At 43.8% G+C, this 26408-nt stretch overlaps 1 protein-coding gene across 3 annotated transcripts in view; it reads right to left on the bottom strand.

Annotated features, from left to right (window-relative positions):
- Positions 1–118: 118 nt before the first annotated feature.
- Positions 119–26408, bottom strand: part of THOP1 (thimet oligopeptidase 1) — an 81286-nt gene continuing 54996 nt past the window's right edge. For 2 of the 3 annotated variants that reach the window (XM_068233887.1, XM_068233886.1), the window contains exons 11-13: positions 16498–16626; positions 3646–3782; positions 119–663 (exon numbers count right to left, since the gene is read on the bottom strand). In XM_068233887.1, the coding sequence (XP_068089988.1) occupies positions 526–663; positions 3646–3782; positions 16498–16626 (404 nt within the window). In that variant the 3' untranslated portion in view covers positions 119–525. Of the gene's footprint in view, positions 664–3645; positions 3783–16497; positions 16627–17592; positions 17651–26408 lie in introns of those variants that run through there. The other variant, XR_011020503.1, reaches the window with a different exon arrangement.

Here is a 26408-nt window from a genome sequence, read left to right on the forward strand (position 1 = left end):
CTCTAATCAAACATCACATTATCTGTGGCATTTATATTCCCAAACAAAATATATATTTATTGGGAACTGTGTGCGATCATCTTATATTTTATATACAAATTGCAGCAAGGGTAGTAAATACATTTTTCAGAGCCAGGTTTATTTGTGTAGGAATTTAAAAATGCATACTAGAACATATCATATCATATTCTTGGAAATAAGATATGTCAAGTAGACAAGCTGAATTTTGACCAGTGTTTTCTGTGAGCAAAAGTTGGAAAATAGATTAGAGTTCATAAATGAACAACTTAATAAATTAATTAATAAGTATGGTTGGTAGTGTCATAACCATTTGTAAACAAGCAGATTCTGTCCATTTTTTTCATAGAAATTCACTTGCTCTGCCATCATATTCCTAGGGATACCTGTATACAGAAACTATGTCAGCTTATTGTGCAAGGAATAGAAAAAAACCCTTTTAGAATTTCAGCAGGGCTGATAATTAGAAATGTGCTGTTCTGGCTGGACTTATTTAGTGATCACTTGTCATGACATGTTGGTCAATCCTTTGCTTTGAAGGAATGCTTCCTGCTTTGGGTCTCGACCAAGGAAATTGCGCAGCATTTCAATGGCATCCAAAGATCCCCCCGGCTTCAGAATACAGTTTCTGTAATCTGCACCAACCTGAAAAAAGTGAGAAGACACTATGATAAGCCATTAAACATGCAACGAAAGCCAAAAAAAAGGTCCATAGCCATCACAGCAGCTACTCACACCCCAAGTTTTGTACAGTGGGGTTATGGTCTTTACAAATGGATTACACTTATAAGCAGAAATGTAATTCCCTTTACCACAGATGGGCACATTGCAAAAAAAAAAAAAAAAAAAAAAAAAAGGACCATCTCACAACTCTCCATTCCTGTTGCGACCAGCACCAGCTCCTGGTGACCTCTTAATTTCTACACTAGTGAATTGACATTTATTGGGGTATTTACCACACAAGTCGGTAATTTACCTTGCTAGTCTGTAATCCATGTGGTAACAGCTTTAGTGAATTGGCCACAATTCAGGAAGCATTACCGCATTTGATTTTACTGGACAGTTTGTCAAATGTCAATTCACTAAGGCTGTTACCACATGTATTACAGACTAGTAAGGTCAATTACCGACTTGTGTGGTAAATACCTCAATGTCCATTCACTAAGATTAGAACATGCTGTAAAAAAGGGAGATGCTTAGTATTTTAAGACCAGACTGGAGCTGTCTGTAACTAACAATCAGCATTTGTTAAAATGAACAGGCAAAGGAAGACAGCCAAGAGGAAGAGCCATCCTGTCCTACCCTCACTGCACTGGGACTGATACACTACCAGGTGGGACAGCAGAAAGAAAAAAAAAATGATGTAGGAGCAGGACAAATTAAGATTGCTCTGTATACCTTTAGACATGCACAAACAGATCGACTGATACAGATCGAATGATACAGAAGAGCAGTCAGAAGCAGAAGAAGAGTCAGCACAACTCTGGGTAGAAGGGGGAGAACATAAGTATAGCATAACACAGCTTGCTGCCAAGACCTACTCCACAGTACTTTTTACAGAACAGGTCTTAGTAAATTAAAAAAAAGTCTAAAATACCGAATAAGTATAAATCCACTATAAATACTTCTGTTAACAAACTGCAGGTTTTTACTTAAATAAAAGCCATTCTCTCTAGTGTCAAGCAATTTTTAACCACTAAACACGTTACTTTTTTTTTTTTTTTTTTTTTTTTTAGGAGTTGGATTTTGGAATACCCGTATTCATATTCAACAGTTTGTATACATTTAATTGCACATATGACACCATTACTCTCAGGGCTGTGGAGTTGAATTTGAGGATTCGGAGGAAGAATGGCCATTTAAGTGTGGTTTCAATCCATAATTTTTGTACTTTTCTGTTTTTTTATGTGTTTATTATCCAGTTTCATAAATCTATTATGTGGGTGTAACCACATTATATTGCACAATGTATTGCATATTACTGGTCATACACAGCTCTGACAGGGATTCTTCTCTCAACGATTCTTTGTATTTGTATTCATGAATACAGGGAGTGCAGAATTATTGGGCAAGTTGTATTTTTGAGGAATAATTTTATTATTGAACAACCACCAAGTTCTCAATGAACCCAAAAAACTTAATATCAAAGCTGAATATTTTTGAAAGTAGTTTTTAGTTTGTTTTTAGTTTTAGCTATTTTAGGGGGATATCTGTGTGTGCAGGTGACTATTACTGTGCATAATTATTAGGCAACTTCACAAAAAACAAATCTATACCCATTTCAATTATTTATTTTTACCGGTGAAACCAATATTACATCTCAACATTCACAAATATACATTTCTGACATTCAAAAACAAAACAAAAACAAAATCAGTGACCAATATAGCCACCTTTCTTTGCAAGGACACTCTGCCATCCATGGATTCTGTCAGTGTTTTGATCTGTTCACCATCAACATTGCGTGCAGCAGCAACCACAGCCTCCCAGACACTGTTCAGAGAGGTGTACTGTTTTCCCTCCTTGTAAATCTCACATTTTATGATGGACCACAGGTTCTCAATGGATTCAGATCTGGTGAACAAGGAGGCCATGTCATTAGTTTTTCTTCTTTTATACCCTTTCTTGCCAGCCACGCTGTGGAGTACTTGGATGCGTGTGATGGAGCATTGTCCTGCATGGAAATCATGTTTTTCTTGAAGGATGCAGACTTCTTCCTGTACTACTGCTTGAAGAAGGTGTCTTCCAGAAACTGGCAGTAGGACTGGGAGTTGAGCTCGACTCCATCCTCAACCCGAAAAGGCCCCACAAGCTCATCTTTGATGATACCAGCCCAAACCAGTACTCCACCTCCACCTTGCTGGCGTCTGAGTCGGACTGGAGCTCTCTGCCCTTTACCAATCCAGCCACGGGCCCATCCATTTGGCCCATCAAGACTCACTCTCATTTCATCAGTCCATAAAACCTTAGAAAAATCAGTCTTGAGATATTTCTTGGCCCAGTCTTGACGTTTCAGCTTGTGTGTCTTGTTCAGTGGTGGTTGTCTTTCAGCCTTTCTTACCTTGGCCATGTCTCTGAGTATTGCACACCTTGTGCTTTTGGGTACTCCAGTGATGTTGCAGCTCTGAAATATGGCCAAACTGGTGGCAAGTGGCATCTTGGCAGCTGCACGCTTGACTTTTCTCAGTTCATGGGCAGTTATTTTGCGCCTTGGTTTTTCCACACGCTTCTTGCGACCCTGTTGACTATTTTGAATGAAACGCTTGATTGTTCGATGATCAGGCTTCAGAAGCTTTGCAATTTTAAGAGTGCTGCATCCCTCTGCAAGATATCTCACTATTTTTGACTTTTCTGAGCCTGTCAAGTCTTTCTTTTGACCCATTTTGCCAAAGGAAAGGAAGTTGCCTAATAATTATGCACACCTGATATAGGGTGTTGATGTCATTAGACCACACCCCTTCTCATTACAGAGATGCACATCACCTAATATGCTTAATTGGTAGTAGGCTTTCGAGCCTATACAGTTTGGAGTAAGACAACATGCATAAAGAGGATGATGTGGTCAAAATACTCATTTGCCTAATAATTCTGCACTCCCTGTACAACAACAAGAGAGACAAAGACTACCTTCTGACTCATGATTCCTTCTTGCTTAAACCGGGTGTAATACATGTCCATGGAATACACTTCACTCCACAAATACCCATAATATTGGGCATCATATCCTCCAGCCAAGTGTCCAAAGGTTGCTGGCATGTTGGTCCCTAAAGAAAAGATGCATTTCTATATTAGAACAATGATAATAAGTTGTGCTATTTATTCAATTGTAGCCTCTCGGGCAAAGGGGAGCCAACATGTTTTCCAAACATGCATTAGAGCAGTGTTCCCCAACCCTGTCCTCAAGGCCCACCAGCATGTTTTGTGGAAATCCATAGAGGTAGTTAACTACCTGCAGACGCAGGGGGCGCTGCGGTTCTGACCGGACTTAAACTCTACGTCCCATTCACCGCGCGCCCCCGCCGCTCGATCTCCACCGCAATGTGCTGCCCTGCTGCCTCTATGACTGCAGAGCACTGTGAGCCGGGCAAGAGCCGTTTTCATTGGCTCCTGGCCCTGTCATTCATGTAAGCCGTTCCCATTGGCTTACATGGAGTGACAGGGTCAGGAGCCAATGAAAGCGGCTCCTGACCGGCGCACAGCGCTCTGCCTTTATAGCGACGGCAGAGAGAGCAGCCTGCGGCGGGGACAGAGCAACGTGACCGGCGGAAGCGGCGATTCATCGGGAAGCGGCGGTTTACTGGACTGGTCCCGAAGTGGTTAATCAGCTCTGCTGAGACACTGATTACCCCCCCTGTGAATGCTTGTGGTTTTCTGCAAAACATGTACTGTTGGTGGGGCCTTGAGGACAGGGATGGGGAACTCAGCATTCGAGAACTGTGATCCAAAGCACCTGCGCATTTCAAGAAAAACAAACTCCTTTTCAAAACTGTAACATGGTAGCCCAATATTGGTCCTTTCTCATAAGAGAAGATATGAGGTTGTGTATATGTAACAATGTATATACAAAATTCTACAAATCAGTCATTGCTGTACATGTTTTGTCAAAGCTAGATATATTCGTACTATCCATATACCATGCATTGCATTTTACTATATCACCCACAGAGTCTGATGAAAAAAAAAAAGCATAACAACATATTAATTGAAATTATACACACAATTACTGTTATATGGGTGGAGGAAAAATACCTGAGTGTAAGAAATACTTAAAGACTTGCATCGTATATGTCCCATATATCCTAGCAACAGATTGCCCTATCCAGAGATTCTCAAATTGGGTGCTGTGGCACCCTGGTGCGCCACAAGCACTTGTTAGGGGTGTTGCAGCAGCACAGCAATTCTCATCAGGACTGGGAGTTGCCACTTAACCAGTATTTTGACTTTGACATGTGCCCTTCGTCCTGTGTTCCCCCTGCCCCAATATATTGCAGTGGATCAGGCACAGCAGAAGAAGCGCTTCACTCGGCTCCTACGGGTGACTCCAGCAATGTGGGACCTCCTTCCGCCCTCACCGTTAACTCTACTACCTAATACTGGGGGCACATCTGACAGGTCGCAATGTGAGCACAGCAGCAGCCATGCTCAGAAGTGACTCAATACAGCGGTTGCCTCTCCAGCACCCATGGCCCTAGTGCTAGCAAGCACCTGGTCGTTGCACGGGAGCAGATGACAAGTGGTGAATTCTCCACCTTAAGCTTTCTGTGTGCCTTGAAAATGGCAGTCGCCAACGGTGCCCTCACCTAGAAAATGTAGAGAACCACTGGTCTAAGCGATTAGCAGTCTTGCACTTCTGCCTAATTGCAACCTGGAATTCACTTTAATATAAATTTATATAGATTTGATAAATCTACCCCATGTAGACTACATACCGGTACATATATTTATATGTATGTAGTCTAAATGGGGTAGATTTATCAAATCCAGTGCAAGGGAAATTAGAGAAAATCTGTTGCACAATGAAGCCAAGGCCCAAGTCCAATCCAAATCCAAGATTCTGGATGGTCAATGAGCAGCTTTTCCACTTTTGCTCCAAAATTTCTGGTTTTGATAAATCTGCATCTATGTTTTTCTCAATATGTTTCTTCTGGCTAAATTCTAGACACATATGAGCAGATGGCCAAGTTAGTGTTAATGGTGCCAATACACGGTACAACTGAAATGTTCAATTTCCCTGTTTATTCAACCAAAACAAATAGAGTGAAAATCAAATATTTTTTTTCAATCAAGAAAGAATTATTCCTTTTTTTTTTTTTTTTTAAATAAAAATCTGATCAGACATGTTGGAAAAATCTTGGGATTGTACAACTGTATAGAGTATGGTAGTCATGATGCAACTGCCTCAGAAAGTCACACCATGCATTATAGCCTTGGTGCAACCATAAAAGTAAAAGAATAACATGGGACTTCCAGCAATTGTAGGGTGTTGCACTGCATTTAATAAAGAATTACTTCTGACAAATCTATATGATTTGAGGGGTACTTGAGATAATGTTACCCACAACAAGGGTACTTGGCCAGCACCATCTTTGATGAGGATTACATGCTGTAACAATGTTAAAAGCACAGTTCTAGGACACAAAATATATTCTGCTTAAATGGATTTAGGGTTGTTTTTTTTTTGGAGGGCTTTACAAGGTGCAAGTATTTAAATACCTAATCAGCAGGTCATACTGCAGGTAGAATTTATTTTGTAGTGTAAGTATGAAAGCAGACATTTGTAAGCAGCAACTGCCTGGGGGGTTGCTAGCCCCAAAGATCAGTGGCACGTGCCCCGGATCTATTCTGAGGTGTCCCCAATGTCCTCCAGGCAGAGTCAGTTGTAGTAGCTCAATGGCGGGTATGCTGGGAGCTGTGGTGCATCAATCTAGGGTATACTGGGTGCTGTGGTGCCTTTATGTGGACATACTGAGTGCTGTGGTACTATGCTGGGTGCTGTGATGCCTTTATGGGGGCATGCAGAAAACTGTTCTTCTATGGTTGCATGCTAGGAGTTGTGGTGCCTCAATGGGAGGCCTGTGGCAGCATCCACTAGAAGGTAAGAGAATTCTATGGGGGACTGCGAGACAATCTGGCAGTAGGCCAGCTCACCCATCAGAAAGCCAGAACAGCCAGCACAGAAGCGAGGTAACTATTCCCAGTTAAGTGCCTATTTATGTGATATGCTGCATTTTTTTAATTTAATTTTTTTGTATTAATGGAGAGAGAGCTTCATTCAACATTTTCCTGGGCAGGCCTACTTAGATTGCTGTTAAGGTTATGTCAATTTGGCTCCACCCATGACCACACCCACATTCTGGTACATGTCCACACTCCTTTTCAGCTGGAGTGCCCAAAATTGCCCCAGATCTCTTAGCAACGCTCCTGGCAACTGCTGTTTGTGCAGCTCTGAAAAGATTTGAACACTAAAGAACAAAATGGAAAGGCTAGGTTTCCACTTGTGCGTTTTGAATTCGATTTTACGCATCGAAAATTTGCAGTAGTTAGCAACAAATGGTAGTGAGTAGTTAGCAAAAGTAGTTAGCAAAAATAATAATAAAAATCGGAGGTCCTGCTTCATTCTTTCGGATATTTTATGTGTGTCGGCCACGATTCACATATATAATGCTTTGCAATGGCATCGGATAGCAACGCAAATTTTAGCATTTGCATGAAAATCCACATTAAATGCATGGTTACAGGAAGTTGTCAGCACTCCTGACTAAGCTGTTACTACACAAACACTGGTCTGCATGGCAGTCGGGGCCCCAGGTCTCTCACTAGCTGGGGCCCCCAAACCACCATGCGATACCTAGAGGGAAGTGTGGGCAAGCCCTGGACCTCTCACCTCCAGGGAACTCACCCCTACGCCTCTAAACTGAATGCCAACTGCAACAAACACAATTGCTAACTCCCAGCTAGATCAATCTGCCTTTATCTGGTCAGCAGACGCCAGTCAGCCAATCAGGTGTATGATTTTAAATTTATTTTTTGCAGCTTCCAGGATGTGGTTGACAGGTGAGTAGTTAGGAAGGGGGCCGTGTAGGAGATGTGCCTACACGGGGCATCCCTGTAAAACAATGCAATCTACGATTGCATCCAACCGAAGCCTCCCACCTGAATGCTAATTTATGCAATTCCTGCTAGATTTGGTACAGCGGGCAAAGGGTGTATAACAGTACACCTGATTGGCTGACTGGCGTCTGCTGACCAGATAAAGGCAGGAGATTGCTCTAGCTGGGAGTTAGCAATTGTGTTTGTTTCAATTAGCATTCAGTTTAGAGGCGTGGGGGTGAGTTCCCTGGAGGTGAGAGGTCCAGGGCTTGCCCACACTTCCCTCTAGGTATCGCATGGTGGTTTGGGGGCCCCAGCTAGTGAGAGAGACCTGGGGCCCCCGGCTGTCGTGCGGACAAGCGTTTGTGATTTTAAATTTCTTTTTTGCAGCTTCCAGGATGCGGTTGACAGGTGAGTAGTTAGGGAGGGGACCGTGTGGGAGATGTTCCTATATGGGGCGTCCCTGTAAAATGATGCAATCTACGATTGCATCCAACCGAAGCCTCCCACCTGAATGCTAATTTATGCAATTCCTGCTAGATTTGGTACAGCAGGCAAAGGGTGTATAACAGCACACCTGATTGGCTGACTGGCATCTGCTGACCAGATAAAAGGTAGGAGATTGCTCTAGCTGGAAGTTAGCAATTGTGTTTGTTGCAGTAAGCGGTTACTAGGCAGATTATGTTAAATATGACTAATGTGAAATTTCCACGTACGACAATTCGCATAAACCGCGTACAAATTTACATGCAAATTTTCGGCAATCAGAAAAACAGCGTACGATTTTCTGGACACAAAAATTTTATACTACAGTGGAAACGTAGTCTAAAGGTGGCCACACACACACCATACAATTGAAGGCTTCAATTATTCGCCAATTCGATAATTTCAATCGGTTGTCCTGAAAAATCAAGAACTTTTCTTTGTTTTTGATCGATAAACATGATCGAATTTCTCTTTTTTTGGGGGGGATTTTTGGAGATATGACATGTTGGAAATTTCAGATCAACTTTATCAAGAATTGTACGGTGTGTGATGGATTGTCCATTACTTGATGTACAGTTTTTTCTGAGCTTTCAATTATTTTATTCATGATTGGGGGAAAATTGAACATAGGTGGACAGTACATTGGTCAGATTTTTGAATTTTTACAATCAGTCAGAAAAATTGATTGCTATTCTTGAATTGAACAGATATTTAAAAAATTGTATGGTGTGTGGCCATCTTTAGTCCCAGTTTACACTTAATCAGTTGCTCTCAGTTATAACTGAAAGAAAACGGATTTACAAAGTAATGCCCATGTTTCCCTATGGCACCTTTCACACTTAACGCGTTTTAACTGAAATCTTTTTCACAATGCACCGATATGGAAAAAACGCGTACTAACGCACATCAACTTATTAAGTGTAAATGGGCCCTTAAATTTCCACCTTGAATGTCAGCAACTGATTTAACTAACTGTCTTTCAGGAAACTGAAATGCTGAATGACCACTCATCTACAAATATCTCACTGCTGGCTATGACAGGTCAACTTCAGGCACAAATTATGTCCTAATAACTCACAAGTACTCTGTTGCAATGAATATTTTTACCTGTGTACAGGCTACTTGGTTAGCTCATGTGAACGGATATCTGAGGCGAGAAATAAAAGTTAACTTTACTTACCTGTGGTTTCCTCCAGCCCCTAGAGGACACGTGTGTCCTTTGTCACAGATCTGGTGGTCTCCTGGCTCTGCTTGCAGGCTCTGCAGAATCGCTGACACCCACTGGGTTGGCATTTTTTTGCATATGTGCGCCTCGCGCTGCACACTCTTGCGGCATCAGAAGTACGCTTTTGGTGATGTGGACGCAAGAGTGCACAGTGCAGGAACACATCCGTGCAGAAGGCGCCAACCCATTGGGGGTCACTGATACCGCAGAGGCTGCCAGTGAGATAGGGAGAAGTCTGGAGCTGCCGCGAGGGACAGGTGCGTATGAGAGAAATCGGCGTGGGAGACTTGGGCGCAGGATACCGCCGGTATATGGCTGATCCTGCTGCTACACAAGTCCCAGCCATGTTAACCACTTAAGGACCAGCCTATGCTGGTCCGATCTGTGCTGCGTGGGCTCTCCAGCCCACCGCACAGATCGCTTTGAAGCCAGGGCGACCAGACTTCCCCCCTTTTTTCCCCACTAGGGGGATGTCCTGCGGGAAGGGGGGGGGGTCTGATCGCCGCCGGCCATCTGCGTTTTGCGGGGGGGGGGGGGGGGGGGTGGCTCCTCAAAGCCCCCCTCCGCAGCCATTTCCGCCCTCTGCCTCCTTACCTTCCTCCCTCCCTCCGTAATGCGCAGGATGGTGTTCCGTCCATTGAAGGATAGGCTTCCGCCTATCAGATGCCGGCGATCCCCGGCCAATCAGAGGCCGGGGATCGCCGATCTGCCTTACAGCAGCGCCGTATGATGTAAACAGCGGGGATTTCTTCCCCGCGCGTTTACATTTTACCGGCGAGCCGCGATCGGCGGCTCTCCGGCTGTTCACGGAGACACCCTCCGTGAACTGACATGGAAAGGCTGCTTCCATGCTTCCGAGTGGCCGTTTCCATGGTAACCCACTTAAGACCTGCTGGCGCCTATGGGCGTTAGCTGGTCGTTAAGTGGTTAAATACTATTCCTCCTCCAGGCCGCCATGGATGGTGGGAATGAAATAATTTGGCTTCCAGCGATTACTGGAAGCCGAATTATTGTGTTTTAAAAGTAACTTCAGCTCAGTCTTCTGACGGCGCCAAAGTTGCTCCTTGTGCGCCCAAGTCTCCCGTGCTGGATTCACTGTGGGGTTCCTATACTGCCCTGGCATTTTAGGGGCCCTAAACCGTGAGGAGTAGTCTTGAAACCAAATGTCGCAAAACGACCTGTGAAATCCTAAAGGTACTTATTGGACTTTGGGCCCATTAGCGTACTTAGGGTGTAAAAAAGTGCCACACATGTGGTACCGCCGTACTCAGGAGAAGTAGTATAATGTGTTTTGGGGTGTATTTTTACAAATACCCATGCTGGGTGGGAGAAATATCTCTGTAAATGACAATTGTTTGATTTTTTTTTACCATTTACAGAGAGATTTCTCCCACCCAGCATGGGTATGTGTAAAAATACACCCCAAAACACATTATACTATTTCTCCTGAGTACGGCGGTACCACGTGTGACACTTTTTTGCAGCCTAGGTGCGCTAAGGGGCCCAACGTCCTATTCACAGGTCAATTTGAGGCATTTGTTTTCTAGACTACTCCTCACGGTTTAGGGCCCCTAAAATGCCAGGGCAGTATAGGAACCCCACAAGTGACCCCATTTTAGAAAGAAGACACCCCAAGGTATTCCGTTAGGTGTATGGCGAGTTCATAGAAGATTTTATTTTTTGTCACAAGTTAGTGAAAAATGACACTTTGTGAAAAAAAAAAAATAAAAATCAATTTCCGCTAACTTTTGACAAAAAACTAAAATCTATGAACTCGTCATACACCTAACAGAATACCTTGGGGTGTCTTTTTTCTAAAATGGGGTCACTTGTGGGGTTCCTATACCGCCCTGGCATTTTACGGGCCTAAAACCGTGAGTAGTCTGGAAACCAAATGTCTCAAAATGACTGTTCAGGGGTATAAGCATCTGCAAATTTTGATGACAGGTGGTCTATGAGGGGGCGAATTTTGTGGAACCGGTCATAAGCAGGGTGGCCTTTTAGATGACAGGTTGTATTGGGCCTGATCTGATGGATAGGAGTGCTAGGGGGTGACAGGAGGTGATTGATGGGTGTCTCAGGGGGTGGTTAGAGGGGAAAATAGATGCAATCAATGCACTGGGGAGGTGATCGGAAGGGGGTCTGAGGGGGATCTGAGGGTTTGGCCGAGTGATCAGGAGCCCACACGGGGCAAATTAGGGCCTGATCTGATGGGTAGGTGTGCTAGGGGGTGACAGGAGGTGATTGATGGGTGTCTCAAGGTGTGATTAGAGGGGGGGAATAGATGCAAGCAATGCACTGCCGAGGTGATCAGGGCTGGGGTCTGAGGGCATTCTGAGGGTGTGGGCGGGTGATTGAGTGCCCTAGGGGCAGATAGGGGTCTAATCTGATAGGTAGCAGTGACAGGGGGTGATTGATGGGTAATTAGTGGGTGTTTAGGGTAGAGAACAGATGTAAACACTGCACTTGGGAGGTGATCGGACGTCGGATCTGCGGGCGATCTATTGGTGTGGGTGGGTGATCAGATTGCCCACTAGGGGCAGGTTAGGGGCTGATTGATGGGTGGCAGTGACAGGGGGTGATTGATGGGTGGCAGTGACAGGGGGTGATTGATGGGTGATTGATAGGTGAATGACAGGTAATCAGTGGGTTATTACAGGGAAGAAGAGATGTAAATATTGCACTGGCGAATTGATAAGGGGGGGTCTGAGGGCAATCTGAGCGTGTAGGCGGGTGATTGGGTGCCCGCAAGGGGCAGATTAGGGTCTGATCTGATGGGTAACAGTGACAGGTGGTGATAGGGGGTGATTGATGGGTAATTAGTGGGTGTTTAGAGGAGAGAATAGATGTAAACACTGCGCTTGGGTGGTGATCTGATGTCGGATCTGCGGGCGATCTATTAGTGTGGGTGGGTGATCAGATTGCCCGCAAGGGGCAGGTTAGGGGCTGATTGATGGGTGGCAGTGACAGGGGGTGATTGATGGGTGATTGACAGGTGATCAGGGGGATAGATGCATACAGTACACAGGGGGGGGGGGGGGGGTCTGGGGAGAATCTGAGGGGTGGGGGGGTGATCAGGAGGGGGCAGGGGGTAAAAAAAAATAGCATTGACAGATAGTGACAGGGAGTGATTGATGGGTGATTAGGTGCAAACAGGGGTCTGCGGGGTGGGCAGGGGGGGTCCTGAGGGGTGCTGTGGGCGAGCTGGGGCAGGGGGGGGGGGAAATCAGTGTGCTTGGGTGCTACATAGGGTGGCTGCAGCCTGCCCTGGTGGTTCCTCGGACACTGGGACCACCAGGGCAGGAGGCAGCCTGTATAATACACTTTGTAAACATTACAAAGTGTATTATACACTTTGTATGCGGCGATCGCGGGGTTAACATCCCGCCGGCGCTTCCGTATGGCCGGCGGGATATTGCGGCGGGTGAGCGGCGGCAGGCGCCGGCGGAGGATCGCGTCACGGATGACGCAATCGCTCCGCCCATGCCCTTACAAGGACCGCCGCCTCTGTGGGTGAGCTGGTCCTTGCAGGGCACACTTCCCGGCCGCCTCTGTGCGTTAGGCGGTCGGGAAGTGGTTAAGGGGCCCATACACTCAGCCGATTAGCGGCCGATCGATCTCGATCAATCGCAAATCGATTTCCCGATCGATCGATTTTGATCGATCTGACATGCTGGAAAATCTAGGTCGATCTGATGAGATTGCTTATCAATTTGCATTGGACCTAATGGAAATCTGATGGCAACAAAATGCCATCAGATCGATTTTCAATAGGTTTCAGACTGAAATCTATTGGCAATCTGTTCCTAGTAAAAAAATGTTCCTAAACACATCATATAGATCAGAAAATCTTACACACCTCTCACACTGAAAAGTCCTGCAGGATCCTGCTAATTAGCCTGATGGTTCAGAGCAGCAGTTTGAGGATGCAAAAATATGCGAGCAAACAGCATTTTTCGTGTGGAAGGGTAGTGAGCAGAGCCTTGCTGCCTTTATATTATGGATAAATAATAATGATTTTAATCTAAAATTCACATGTGCATATAGTAGGAAAGAGGTGAACTTTTTGGATTTGACAATTTTTATTAGGAATGATGAGATTCATACAAAAACGTTTTTTAAAGCTGTAGATATGAACAGTTATATATTTTTAGAAAATTGTCATCTTCTGCGCTGGCTTAGCAATGTACCAAAAGGCCAGTATATTAGACTGCGGAGGAATTGTACCGAGGATATACATTATAATGAGCAGTCTGATATTATACAGGGCCGCTTCCTTGAGAGGAATTATAATAAAGAAGAGCTTGAAAAGATAAGGGATGAAGTGGGGGAAATGAATAGAGCCCAGCTGCTGGAACCAAGAGTAAAAGAATCTGCAGATTTTCCAGTTTGCATAAGTTTGCAATATACACAACAGGCAAGCAATGTGAGGAGAATAATAAATAAATATTGGCATGTTTTACAGAATGACAAAACTTTAACTGCCATACTGCCTGAGCAACCAAAAGTTATTTTTAAGAAAGCCCCGAATCTTAAGAGTATTATAGCCCCCACGATTCCTATAAAAAATGCCCCCCTGGGAAAAAAGATGGCAGTTTTAAAAGGTGCTCATTTTGTGTGCCATGCAGGAGTACTCAGAAAATATTACCAATCACTACTTTTAGATCAACAGTGACAGGAGAGACATATGAAATTAGGGGAAACATGAATTGCAATAGTAGAGGAGTAATATATGTGGTGGAATGTGGATGTTTGAAACAGTATGTGGGTAGAACAAAGCGAATGCTATGTGAAAGAATTTCTGAGCATACAAAAAATATGAGCAAAGGAAGTGACAAATATCCATTAAGCAAACACTGCAGGGAATGCAAAAGGAGACGTTTGAACTTGATCAAGTTTTATGCAATTGAACATGTGCAGCACAACTGGAGAGGTGGAGATTATATTAAAGAAATGTCTCGCAGAGAGTCTTACTGGATCTTTACATTAAATTCCCTTGCACCAAAGGGGTTAAACCAGGATATTGAACTTTTTGCTTTTAATTAATGTTAATTAATGCTGAATTGAATGGAGGAGGGAGGAGTCACCAGCCCCTAGCAGACAGCATAAGAACAGATCAGTATAGCCAGTCACGATGCTCTAAGGAAGAGAGGCGCATCCTCTCGAAACATGTCAGCGTGATTGGATACAGTGTATGTGACGTCACAATACCAATCACTTCTGGACTACGGGGCTGGTTACAGTGTCCGCTGAATACAACATCCGGATCCCGGCATAGAGTGAGAGTTGACAGCCGCAGCTGCTCATTCCCAGGAGTGCAAGTCCGACTCCTCCTTTAACGGACTGTTCGGCTACACTGGATATACCTACCAAGTAACAGGACTCATTAGAAGCTGCCAAAGTCTGATAAAAATCGTTACTACTACTCATAACAGGAGTCGTGAGTATGCAGCCTTATTGCAATGCTGTGTTATGCTTTACATCACTAAGAGGATAATATATACCACTGGCATTGATCTGGAGAATTTATTGTTTTATTGTGGAACTTTTTATTGGAATTTTTTATTGGATCCTTAATCTGCCACTGAAGTGTCTGCTCACATATTTTTGCATCCTCAAACTGCTGCTCTGAACCATCAGGCTAATTAGCAGGATCCTGCAGGACTTTTCAGTGTGAGAGGTGTGCAAGGTCTCTGCATACCTGCAGATTTGTCTGGATGTGAGTAACAGTGTGGTTGCGATTTTAGTGAAGCTACTCGTGTGTGGTATGATTTTTTATTGTTATTTAATTGATGGTATTAAATTGGTTTTGAGTGCGCAGGAGTAATACTGTGTTTTTTGTTTAATTCGAGTGGATTGGGGTACAGATCCTTTTTTCTCCTTGCAGCCAACATTTTTGTTAAAGCTCCTTATTGTGGTGCTGCTAGGTGCGCGGCAATCATACATATTCAGATCAGAAAATCTATCTGATGATCTATCTGCTGCTAATCTAACGAGTGTATGGCCACCTTTGCTGGAAAGAAGACATAATTGTTTTATGAGGGGTTTGGATCTGCTAGGGAGTTTTATGACACTCCAGAGAAGAATAAACAACCTTTTCCTGTGGAGCAGAGAGTGATGGGTTTGGACTGAAATAAACACTGTTTTTAAAGGGGCCCATACACTCAGCCGATTTGCCATCAGATCGAATTTCAATAGATTTCAAACTGAAATCTATTGGAATTCTATCCTGGTAAAAAAAATGTTCTAAAAACGCATCAGATAGATGATCAGATGCATTTCTTATTTATCTGCTGCCAATCTGACGAGTGTATGGGCACCTTAAGTCAGGCTGGGTGACTAAAGGGGCACTCTGAATCACACCTTCATGCACATTTTCATAAGCTGCGAACTTTTAGCGCAGGTGAATTCATCACAAGCTGCAAAAATGTTTTTTTTTTCTGCCTTACTCTGGATCAACTGGCATATGTGAGGGTGCAGTACAGTGTTGTACAAATTATCATAATTATTGTTTTTTTTCTAGTTGAACTTGAACAGATTACTTTTATTTAAACTAAACCAACTATATAAAACTTTGAACAATATATGGTTTAACGCACAAGACTATTTCCCATGTATATCTTGAAGCAGGTGGTTTCAGCACCCTGGTGCCAGCTGCATAGCGACCGAGTTGGGCACCGTTATAGCTGGAATGCTATACTCCGCAACCCTCAGACAGGTAATTTGTGGTTATGTTGATCAGCAGATGCCAAATTACTTCTTCCTCCAAGTTGCTACGGTTTGGAGGGGGAATAGTATTTAGCGTCGCCAGGAATTTGAGCGGCAGCAAGGTGAGCCATTATTTGGCTCTCCTTTTGCCCAACTCACCGGCGGCGTACATATGCGTACACGTTCATTTCTCTCATTGGTTCACTGCTTACCCAGCAGTTTGCTCAGTGCAGGAAAAAAACAAACAAAAAAAAAAAAAAACGGAGATTCTGCAACTCTAGACTTATTGAAAAGACTTTAAAAAAAACAAACTGTAATTTACCACTTCCTTCCAAAAAGACAATGCAGCACATTATATGAACAACAACAGGGTGTTAAGAGGCATGTTTGTGTAATGCAGCTTGCCCAAATTGCTGACCTGGGCAACATTATTATTTTTTTTATCCTTAATAAAAGTGAAGACATCTCACCTGGTGTTGCAGGCACCCCGAGAATATTATTGCAAAGCCTACTGTACTCCTCAACAGGATCCACATTTTTTTGTGTGTGCAACACTTGGTCTATCTTGGCTAAAACAATCTGACGAAGGTTCAACACACCTGAAAAAAAATAAAAAAAATAAATGTACTACTTTACTAGTACCTTATCCAAACCACATCACAATTATATTGGCCCTCCTTAAAGAGAATCTGTATTGTTAAAATCACACAAAAGTAAACATACCAGTGCGTTAGGGGACATCTCCTATTACCCTCTGTCACAATTTCGCCGCTCCCCGCCGCATTAAAAGTGGTTAAAAACAGTTTTAAAAAGTTTGTTTATAAACAAACAAAATGGCCACCAAAACAGGAAGTAGGTTGATGTACAGTATGTCCACACATAGAAAATACATCCATACACAAGCAGGCTGTGTACAGCCTTCCTTTTGAATCTCAAGAGATCATTTGTGTGTTTCTTTCCCCCTGCAGCTCTCATGCACTGAAGTTTCAGGCTGCTCTTTTCTTCCTGCAAACAGCTTTGCCCTTGTCTGTAATTCCTAACTATGTGAAAGCCCAGCCAGCTCAGAGGATGATTTATCCAGCTTGTAAAAGATGAGAGAAGAGAGAAGCTGCTCTAATCTAAATAACACACAGGCAGTGTGCATAGAGGGGCCTGGAAGGGGGGAGTTCATAGCAGAACCACAACACTGAAGAACTTGGCAGCCTTCCAGACACAGGCTGACAAGTCTGACAAGAGAGAGATAAGTTGATTTATTACAGAGACTGTGATAGTACAAAGTGCTGCAGTAAGCCAGAACACATTAGAATAGCTTTTGGAACTTGTAGGATGATAAAAAACAGGATGCAATTTTTGTTACGGAGTCTCTTTAAACCTTGAAAATGTTCTAGGACCTAGATTCTCAAACTGTACTTAAATTCGACTCATTTAGTTCTTGAACTTGTCATGTGTACTCACTGTAGTAAGCTTTCAGATTGCAAACATATTTTAGGTAATAAAAACATAAAAATGTTTGGCATCAGGTCTTTGCACAAATTATTTTTAAATATATAAGTGTCAATAAGTACCTCGGATGATGCAACCCACAATAGAAGATACTTGGCCTTTTGCAACAGTATACAACCCCTGGAAAAAAATAAAAAGGTTAGGAGGAAAGGGTGGTGGGGGCGCGGGGGGGAGGAGGATGATCCTCAAAAAGGATTGGAAAGAATTTATAATGAAGTACTTGCACTAATAACGTTGCTCCTGTATCTCCCCTTTAGATGTTTCCTTCCAAGTATTTGAACTGGGTGCCCCTTGCTGCATCCCATCTTCCCATCTGCCACTCTCTCTGGAGTTTACAAGAGAACATGCCATTCTACACCCAAGCGACCAGTGGCAGCATTCCGGCCCACAAGGAGCAGACACACACCAGCATGCTGTGCCCTGCTTAGGTCTGCTAAGGGCCCTAATTCAATACACGTTTCTGCTGGAGATGTTTTTTCATCCCATCTACAAAATAACTTTTGTACATCTGCCAATTGAAAGAAAAAAAAAAAAAAAAGTACCATCAAACTTGATTTGAGCCCTTTTTGGTTTGCTGGGAGCTTAAAGGATACCAGAGGTGAATTTAAAAATTGTTCTTTTACTTACCTGGGGCTTCTTCCAGACCCCTTAGACTTGCCTGTCCCTCGCCATCCTCCCGATCCTCCTCGCTCAGCTAGTATCTTTTAAAGCAAACCTGTATGTATGTGTGTGTGTGTGTGTGTGTGTGTAGAATATATAATAATATATATATATATATATATATATATATATATATATATATATATATATATATATATATATATATATATATATATATATATATATATATATATATATATATATATATATATATATATATATATATTTTTTTTTTTTTAATTATTTTTTTTAAAGAAATGTTCCTTACCTCAGTAGAGGGAAGCCTAGAGGGATGCTCATGCATCCAATCAATGCTCGCTGGAACCATCTTCAAGATCGCACTCCTGTCCGAGTATGAGCGCAGCAGCACTGCACATGCTCAAGTATGGCCTGTGCAGTAGCATGGAGCTGCTTGTGCACACAGGAGAAAGCCATGCATGAGCGTTTCCCTGCTACTGCACAGTACTTGCATCTGCACTCATACACTGACAGGAGCTTGGGTGCGAAAACATACTCAGCAAGCTCTTGCTGAATATGTTTAGAGGACCCCAGTGCTGGTTAGGTGGGCACCAGGTGGAGCCGGGAAGCTTCTGACTATCCAGAGGCTTCCCACTACTAAGGGAAGTATTCTATTTTAACTTATTGGCTTTAGGTACACTGCAAAAGGTATTTATTTATTGAGAAGGTATGAAAACATTTCCAGTAAGAAAACTCAGGACATAATTTTCATCTTCTCTACAAATCAGAAAATGAAAACAAAAAGAAGGAAAAGTAAAAAAAAAAAGTTATACCAAACTTATTTTGAGTATGTTGTTGCTTGCTGGAGATTTAAAAAGTAGTATTTTATTGATATGGTGTAAAGACCTTCTCCAGGGCCCATACCCTATTAACTTAGCTCCTGAGTTTTCTCCAAAGAGGTATTTTCAAACCTTACCAACAAAATACATTTATAGATCCCACGACTCTGACCCCTGCAATCCACGCAGCTACCGATCGTACATCTCGGTTCTTGTCCAGACACACTCCCAAACCCACTCTCTGCTCCTCCAACACATTATGGCTGTCCCCCCCACACATGCTTGCTCACTTGCAAGGCTCCAGTAGCAGCCAATATTTTCTGCCCCCCACCCCCCCGCGTCCTTACTTACCTATGGGGTGCTGCTCCTCTGCCCATCCATATACGAGCCTGCATGTTCTGCAAATATTTTGCAGCTGCCAAGTTTCCAACATTGTATGCACCGTGATGCATGCAGGGAGATGTAGTCCATGGATGTGAGAACTGAAATATTCTTGCAATCAACCTATGTAGTATCTGTTGGAATACTAATCCCACATCAGGTGCCCAACTCATTGCCTGGGCACCAGATTATTGATAGTCGGCATTGGCGTCTATTCGATGCCTGCTGATCTGTGCCTTGATCCGTACAAAAACTGCCACATGCAAATAAAAATCATGGAGATAGGCCATGAAGGCTTTTTATTAAAGTAGTTCACTTACCAAATAGCTGTTCTTCACTATAATTATAGATATATAAAAAAACCCCCAAACATTTCAATCGGTCTCTGACATTGAGCAATGGAGCTCCTGGGGCTGTGTGTCCTCTTTCCATTGCTTTATTCATGCTATGCCAATGACTGCTAATCTAAAGATCCATCTATAAAAGGTTCTGACCTTTGTTGATGACACAACATTAGTTGGTCTCATATGCAATAGGGACAGGTCCGCTTAAAGCGGAACTTCAGCCTAAACAAACATACGGTCATTATAGCGGTTTAAAACCCAGACATAATATTCAATAAAAACATGTTTATGACCGGTTCCACAAAATTTGGCCCCTCATAGACCACCTGTCTTCAAAATTTGCAGATGCTTATACCCCTGAACAGTCATTTTGAGGCATTTGGTTTCCAGACTACTCCTCACGGTTTTGGGCCCCTAAAATGCCAGGGCAGTTTTGGAACCCCACAAGTGACCCCATTTTAGAAAGAAGACACCCCAAGGTATTCCGTTAGGTGTATGGTGAGTTCATAGAAGATTTTATTTTTTGTCAGAAGTTAAGAGGAAAATTGCAATTTGTGAAAAGAAACAATAAAAATCAATTTCCGCTAACTTGTGACAAAAAATAAAATCTTCTATGAACTCACCATACGGAATACCTTAGGGTGTCTTTCTAAAATGGGGTCACTTGTGGGGTTCCTATACTGCCCTGGCATTTTAGGGGCCCTAAACCGTGAGGAGTAGTCTAGAAACCAAATGCCTCAAAATGACCTGTAAAATCCTTTAGGTGCTCATAGGACTTTGGGCCCCTTAGCACACCTAGGCTGCAAAAAAGTGTCACACGTGGTATCGCCATACTCAGGAGAAGTAGTATAATGAGGAGGAAAAAGAAAAAATATGGTGCGGCACTCTCCTTCAAAATATGCAGTGGAAGGAATAAAAAGCAATAATAACTCTCACCATCTCTGTCTTGATCCTTGCTGTCAATCACCTTGAGGACGTGTGCTCCGTCATGTCACAGAGAAAGGAAAAGTAAATCTTTGGATTAGTAGAAGAAAAAAAGTGCACCTTCCGTCCTTTGATGTGCGTGTTTATTTTCAGCAGTGGCATTCCATCACATCGGATCTCTTACATAAGTCTTCTAATCACATGACCCATGCAAAGCGGTGGTGGTGGAGGAGGTGGGTGGTGGGTGAGAATGGCGGAGAGCGACGGCCGTTTCGTGTCACAAAGACACTTGGTCACCAGCGTGGTACGCAGCGTGACCAAGTGTCTTTGTGACACGAAACGGCCGTCGCTCTCCGCCATCCTCACCCGCCACCCACCTCCTCCACCACCACCGCATTGCATGGGTCATGTGATTAGAAGACTTCTGTAAGAGATCCGATGTGATGGAATGTCAATGCTGACGGAAGGTGCACGTTTTTTCTTCTACTAATCCAAACACCCCACAAATGACCCCATTTTGGAAAGTAGACACCCCAAAGTTTTCAGAGAGGGGCATGGTGAGTCCGTGGCAGATTTTTTTTTTTTTTTTTGGTCACAAGTTAGCAGAAATGGAAACTTTTTTTTTTTTTTTGTCACAAAGTGTCATTTTCCACTAACTTGTGACAAAAAATAAAATCTTCTATTAACTCACCATGCCTCTTAGTAAATACGATACAAAGTGTTTGCCAAAGCATATGAACTCCAACACCGCCCCTCAGTTCATATGCCTCGGCAAACGTATCTTTTTTTACTGCGGAGGAGAACTCTCGTCCTGCAGCGCTGCATGCACCAATTTTGTGTAACCTGACAGACGCGCAATGCTTCTGTCAGGATGCACCATCAGTGCTGCAGCTGGTTGGTCGTACGCTCGGTCCACCTGGAAGGTTAATGGATGGAAAAAAAGAGAAAAGCAAGCAGCAAAGCAATAACTTCATTAACATTCATAAAACTTTGTTGAACTTTTTCAAACAAAACCATGTTTGGTTCCCAATGTTAAGAACTTTTTTGCTTACCTGTTTTTTTTTTTTGTTTTTTTTTTTAAACTTACCTTCCGAGGACAAACCTCTCCTCCCCCATGGGACAATGTGCAAAGTGCAAATCCCACACAGAGTTGTGGCGAAGTACATTACGCATTTAGTCCCAAGTGAAAGGAGAGGTTTCTGGCAGCCCTGTGTATTGGGGTCTCTCGAAACCAGATATTTGGTTTCACACTGCATATTGGCGTATCCGGTGGGTCGAGCCCGCCGCACCGTATCGCCCAAAACAGACCTTCAAATGTCTCCGGGGTGGGTTCTCTGACGGAGGCATTGTCTAGGTACCTGGATTACAGACTGAAACCTTGTCTCAGGATGGTTAAGTCCCTGGTCCAAGACACTGTGGACATTTTGAATGTATTGGAGAACTATGAATGGAAGGAAGACTCATCTGGCCACAATTGATGTGGTCAGCTTGTATAGTCTAATTCCACATACGGCGGGCCTGGCAGCATTGCGAAACGTGTTGGATAAATACGGTAAAAGTGATGAATTCTCTGAATACTCATGTGAATGTATGGCATTTATTTTGGAATAGAACTCCTTCATTTTTAATGGGAATTGGTACACGCAAGTATCAGCTACAGCGATTGGGACACCTGTGGCCCCAACCCATTCTAACCTCTTTCTTTCAGTATGGGAAGACGAGACCATCTGGTCCCGTTAACCCCTTCCGTAGTAAACTCAGATTGTGGCGTCGATACGTGGATGACGTCCTTGTAGTCTGGGATGGTGACAGGTGAATTTGCTCAATTTATGGAGTGAATTAATTCCAACCAAATTAATAGGAGCTTTACTTCACACTTTTGGGACAGGGAAGTGGAGTACCTGGACCTCAAGGTGGTGATTGAGATTCAAATGATTGTGACTAAAGGTTACAGAAAAGAAACTGCTACGAATAGCTTACTTCACGCCTCAAGTTACCATCCCAGACATGTCAAGGACGCCATCCCGTATGGACAATTTTTACGCCTTAGGAGGAACAACAAAAGTAATGTTGATTTTGAGATACAGGAAGGAGATCTCTGTGAACGCCTCAGTAATAGGGGGTATGATACCCAATCTATTTACAAGGCCTTGGATCGAGTCCCTAGGGAAGAGTTACTTAAGAGGAAAAAACGGCCACGCCCCAATGTAAATCGGTGCAATTTCGTTTTTGATTATTCACCCCCCTCAGAAAGAATTAGGCAGGCTGTCCGGAATCAGTGGCGGATTCTTAAATCAGATAGGACCCTTAACGATATAACCACTGCTCCACCAAGGGCTTTAGACGGGGTAAGACCATTAGGAAAGTGTTGGTAAATAGTGACGTTAGGATTAAAGATGAAGGCCAGCAGAATTGGCTATCCAAACACAAATGAGAGGGAAATTATGGGTGCGGACACTGTAGTGCATGTCGGTCGATGAGGAAGGGGAAGGTGGTCCAGATTGGTCCAATTACCTGGCGAATCAGAGAATTCATCAACTGTCGTACTAAATACGTTGTTTATTGTGTGTGGTGCCCATGTGGTCGCTATTATATTGGCAAGACCGTCCAGCCACTAAAGGAACGTTTCCTCCAACACAAGAGATCTATCAGGAACGGTGTAGGTGCTACCCGTCTGATAGAGCATGTAAACTAGGTTCATTCTGGGAATGTGGAGTGTCTTTCCTTTTCTGGTTTGGAGGTTGTGCAAGGCGACCATAGGGGAGGTTAGAGGGATGATAAGCTCTCTAAAAGGGAAGCATGGATGATATCGCATACTGAGGCTCTGGGGTATCTGGGTTTCAACGAGAGGGATGAGGCTAATGCCTTTTTTTAGTAAGGGTTCTAGGAAGGAATTTAGATTTTACTGCACTGTCACCCATACATCTTACCATATACTCCATCAGATTAGCACCATCTAAAACCAGTTTTATTCAGCAATCTTCAATAAAATGTTACATCAGTTAAAAGCCACATGTGGGTATGCCTCAGATGACGCACAGGCGTTTCGGGCCACTTCCAGTCCTTTTTCAAATCATGGCAGGCCTGCCATGATTTGAGAAAGGACTGGAAGTGGCCCGAAACGCCTGTGCGTCATCTGAGGCATACCCACATGTGGCTTTTAACTGATGTAACATTTTATTGAAGATTGCTGAATAAAACTGATTTTAGATGGTGCTAATCTGATGGAGTATATGGACAGAAACTTGTGACTCCAAAGGCGATTACTGCACATCAACCCAACCATTGGTGCTGGTATAATTACTTTACTAACCCATACATCTTACTTAATGTGTATCCTCCCCCCGCCCCCTGTGAGAGAGAGGCTAGGTGGTGGGAGGAGTTACCTGTGTATAGGTGGGGAAGGTGTAATGGGTGTCAGGCCCCACGTGTCCTAAAGAGGCGTGACATATACGTGAAACAGCTGTAGACTGAGGGGCGTTTTTTTGTACCTGTAACATGTGGTGTGAATAAAGAGAAGAGTCTGTTGGAGTGCCGGAGTATGTATGATTTCTTCTAGTAAGATCTTCAGGGAATACTACAAGAGTAGCATTCGGCCTAGTAATGAACTGCGTCACCATAGACTAACATGACTTCTGGGCCGACCTAAATTGCAGCAGAAGCCACGCAGTAATGTAGGCATGCACTAGCGTTAAGTCAAGCACTTCCGGCGTAGGGGGGGGACCGCAAAGTGTGACTTTCGCTAGGCAATTTGCCCTAACGCATCGCAACAGTGTGAAATAGCACTAAGACACCCTTGTGTGCCTACTGATGTGTTTGGAGTTCCCTACTCTCTAATAGTGTACCTGCTCATACACTCCCCTAGGCATAGGCCAGGCTGGTCAGGACAGGTGGGACAGTGAACAGTGGTGTCACGCCTTATTCTAGCCCTGCTGCAGACACGACAACGTTTTCTTCAGATGCGTTGACCTGGGGTACTCTGAATCGGATAGGCGTAATGCCTTCCATGCAGGCGGCTAGTTGCATCTGAGGGTTGGGCCACGGCACTTCCTGGATACAGGAGTTCCCTAACGATCTGTTTCTGAAATTGAAGAAACGATCCAGTTCTCCCAGCCTTACTGTAGAGAACAAAGCTGTTGTAAACTGCCAATTGAATAAGATAAAAAGACACTTTTTTATACCAGCGTCTTGTTTTCCGGGAAACTAAATAGGGCGCTAACCTCTGGTCATTGAAGTCCACCCCTCCCATGTTAGTATTATAGTCGTGGACGACAAGGGGTTTTTAAATGACCTCAGTTGCCCGTTGAATTTGGACTGTCGTGTCTGTGTGAATGGTGGACAGAAAGTAAACGTCCCTCTTGTCCTTCCATTTCACCGCGAGCAGGTCGTCAGTACACAAGGCGGCCCTCTGCCCCCATTGAAGTCTGGTGTTAAGTGCTGATAGAGGGCCACACTTGAGTAATAATTGTCCACATAAAGATGGTACCCCTTCTGGAACAAGTCCCACACAACCTTTCCACTGCTCCCCAGGTAGTCAGGGCATCTAATTTTGAGTCTTTTCCCTCAAAGACCCTAAAATGAGATGTATAGCCTGTGGCCCTTTCACAGAACTTGTACAGTTTCACCCCATACCGATGCGCTCTTGCTTGGGATGTACTGTTTGATGCCAAGGCGCCCGGTAAAACTTATGAGAGACTCGTCTACGCAGATGTTCTGTTCAGGGGGTATACGCATCTGCAAATTTGGATGACAGGTGGTCTATGAGGGGCCGAATTTTGTGGAGCCGGTCATAAGCAGGGTGGTCACTTTTATGACAGGTTTTGTTGTCATTGAAGTGCAGGAAGCGCAAGATGTTCTCAAATCGTGTCCTGGACATGCCAGCAGAGTACAAAGGAACGTGATGTATTGGGTCCTTAGACCAATAAGACCGCAATACATTCTGTTTGACTAGTCCCATGTGAAGGAGAAGGCCCAAAAAAATGTTAAGTTCGTAAACTTGGAGTGGTTTCCACCGGAAAGACTGGGCATAGCTGCTATCCGGGTTGTCGGTGATAAATTGTGTGGCATAACGGTTGGTCTCAGCCACAATTAAGTCGTAGAGATCCTCGGTGATGAACAGATGAAAAAAAGTCTAGGGCCGACCCTAGATTATCTGTCTCCACCTGGACTCCAGACTGGGCGATGAAAGGGAGCAGTACGGGTGCGGCGGAACCAGGGGATTGCCAATTGGGATTTGCCAGCACCTCTGGAAGACTATGGGTAGTACGGGCCCGTTTTCTTGGTGGCTCCGACTCGGGTCTTAATGAACGTGCCACCGAACCAGTTTCAACTTCCATTCTGGTGCTAGGTATAGGAGATGCTGCGCTGCTGGTGTATGCCTCACCATGAAACCTCAGACCAGCGCTAGCACCACTCTGCTGCCCTTGAGGAAGATTCTGCGCCACTTGCGGTCCAGTAACATGGGGTGTGGTACGCCTGGCTCTAGCCGGGACCTCAACCTCGTCAGCGAGCCACTGCTCTCTACAGGTTCGAACTCTGACCCAGAAGATTTGTCGAATGAGTCGTTCTAATCGTCCTCATCCAACTGGGCCATGTACCTGTACACATCATCGGAATACCCCTTTCTTGCCATGGTGGACTGCTAAATTTATGGGGTATTCCTCAGACTACCCAGGAAAAAGAGCACCTATCTAGCAAAAGGGAGTACTTGCGGAGCAGAAAGCTGTGGTCACTGAGTTTTGATTAAAAAAAAAAAAAATCAAAACGGATCTT

This window comes from Hyperolius riggenbachi, chromosome 1, assembly GCF_040937935.1.
Source record: "Hyperolius riggenbachi isolate aHypRig1 chromosome 1, aHypRig1.pri, whole genome shotgun sequence".
Lineage (NCBI taxonomy): Eukaryota > Metazoa > Chordata > Amphibia > Anura > Hyperoliidae > Hyperolius > Hyperolius riggenbachi.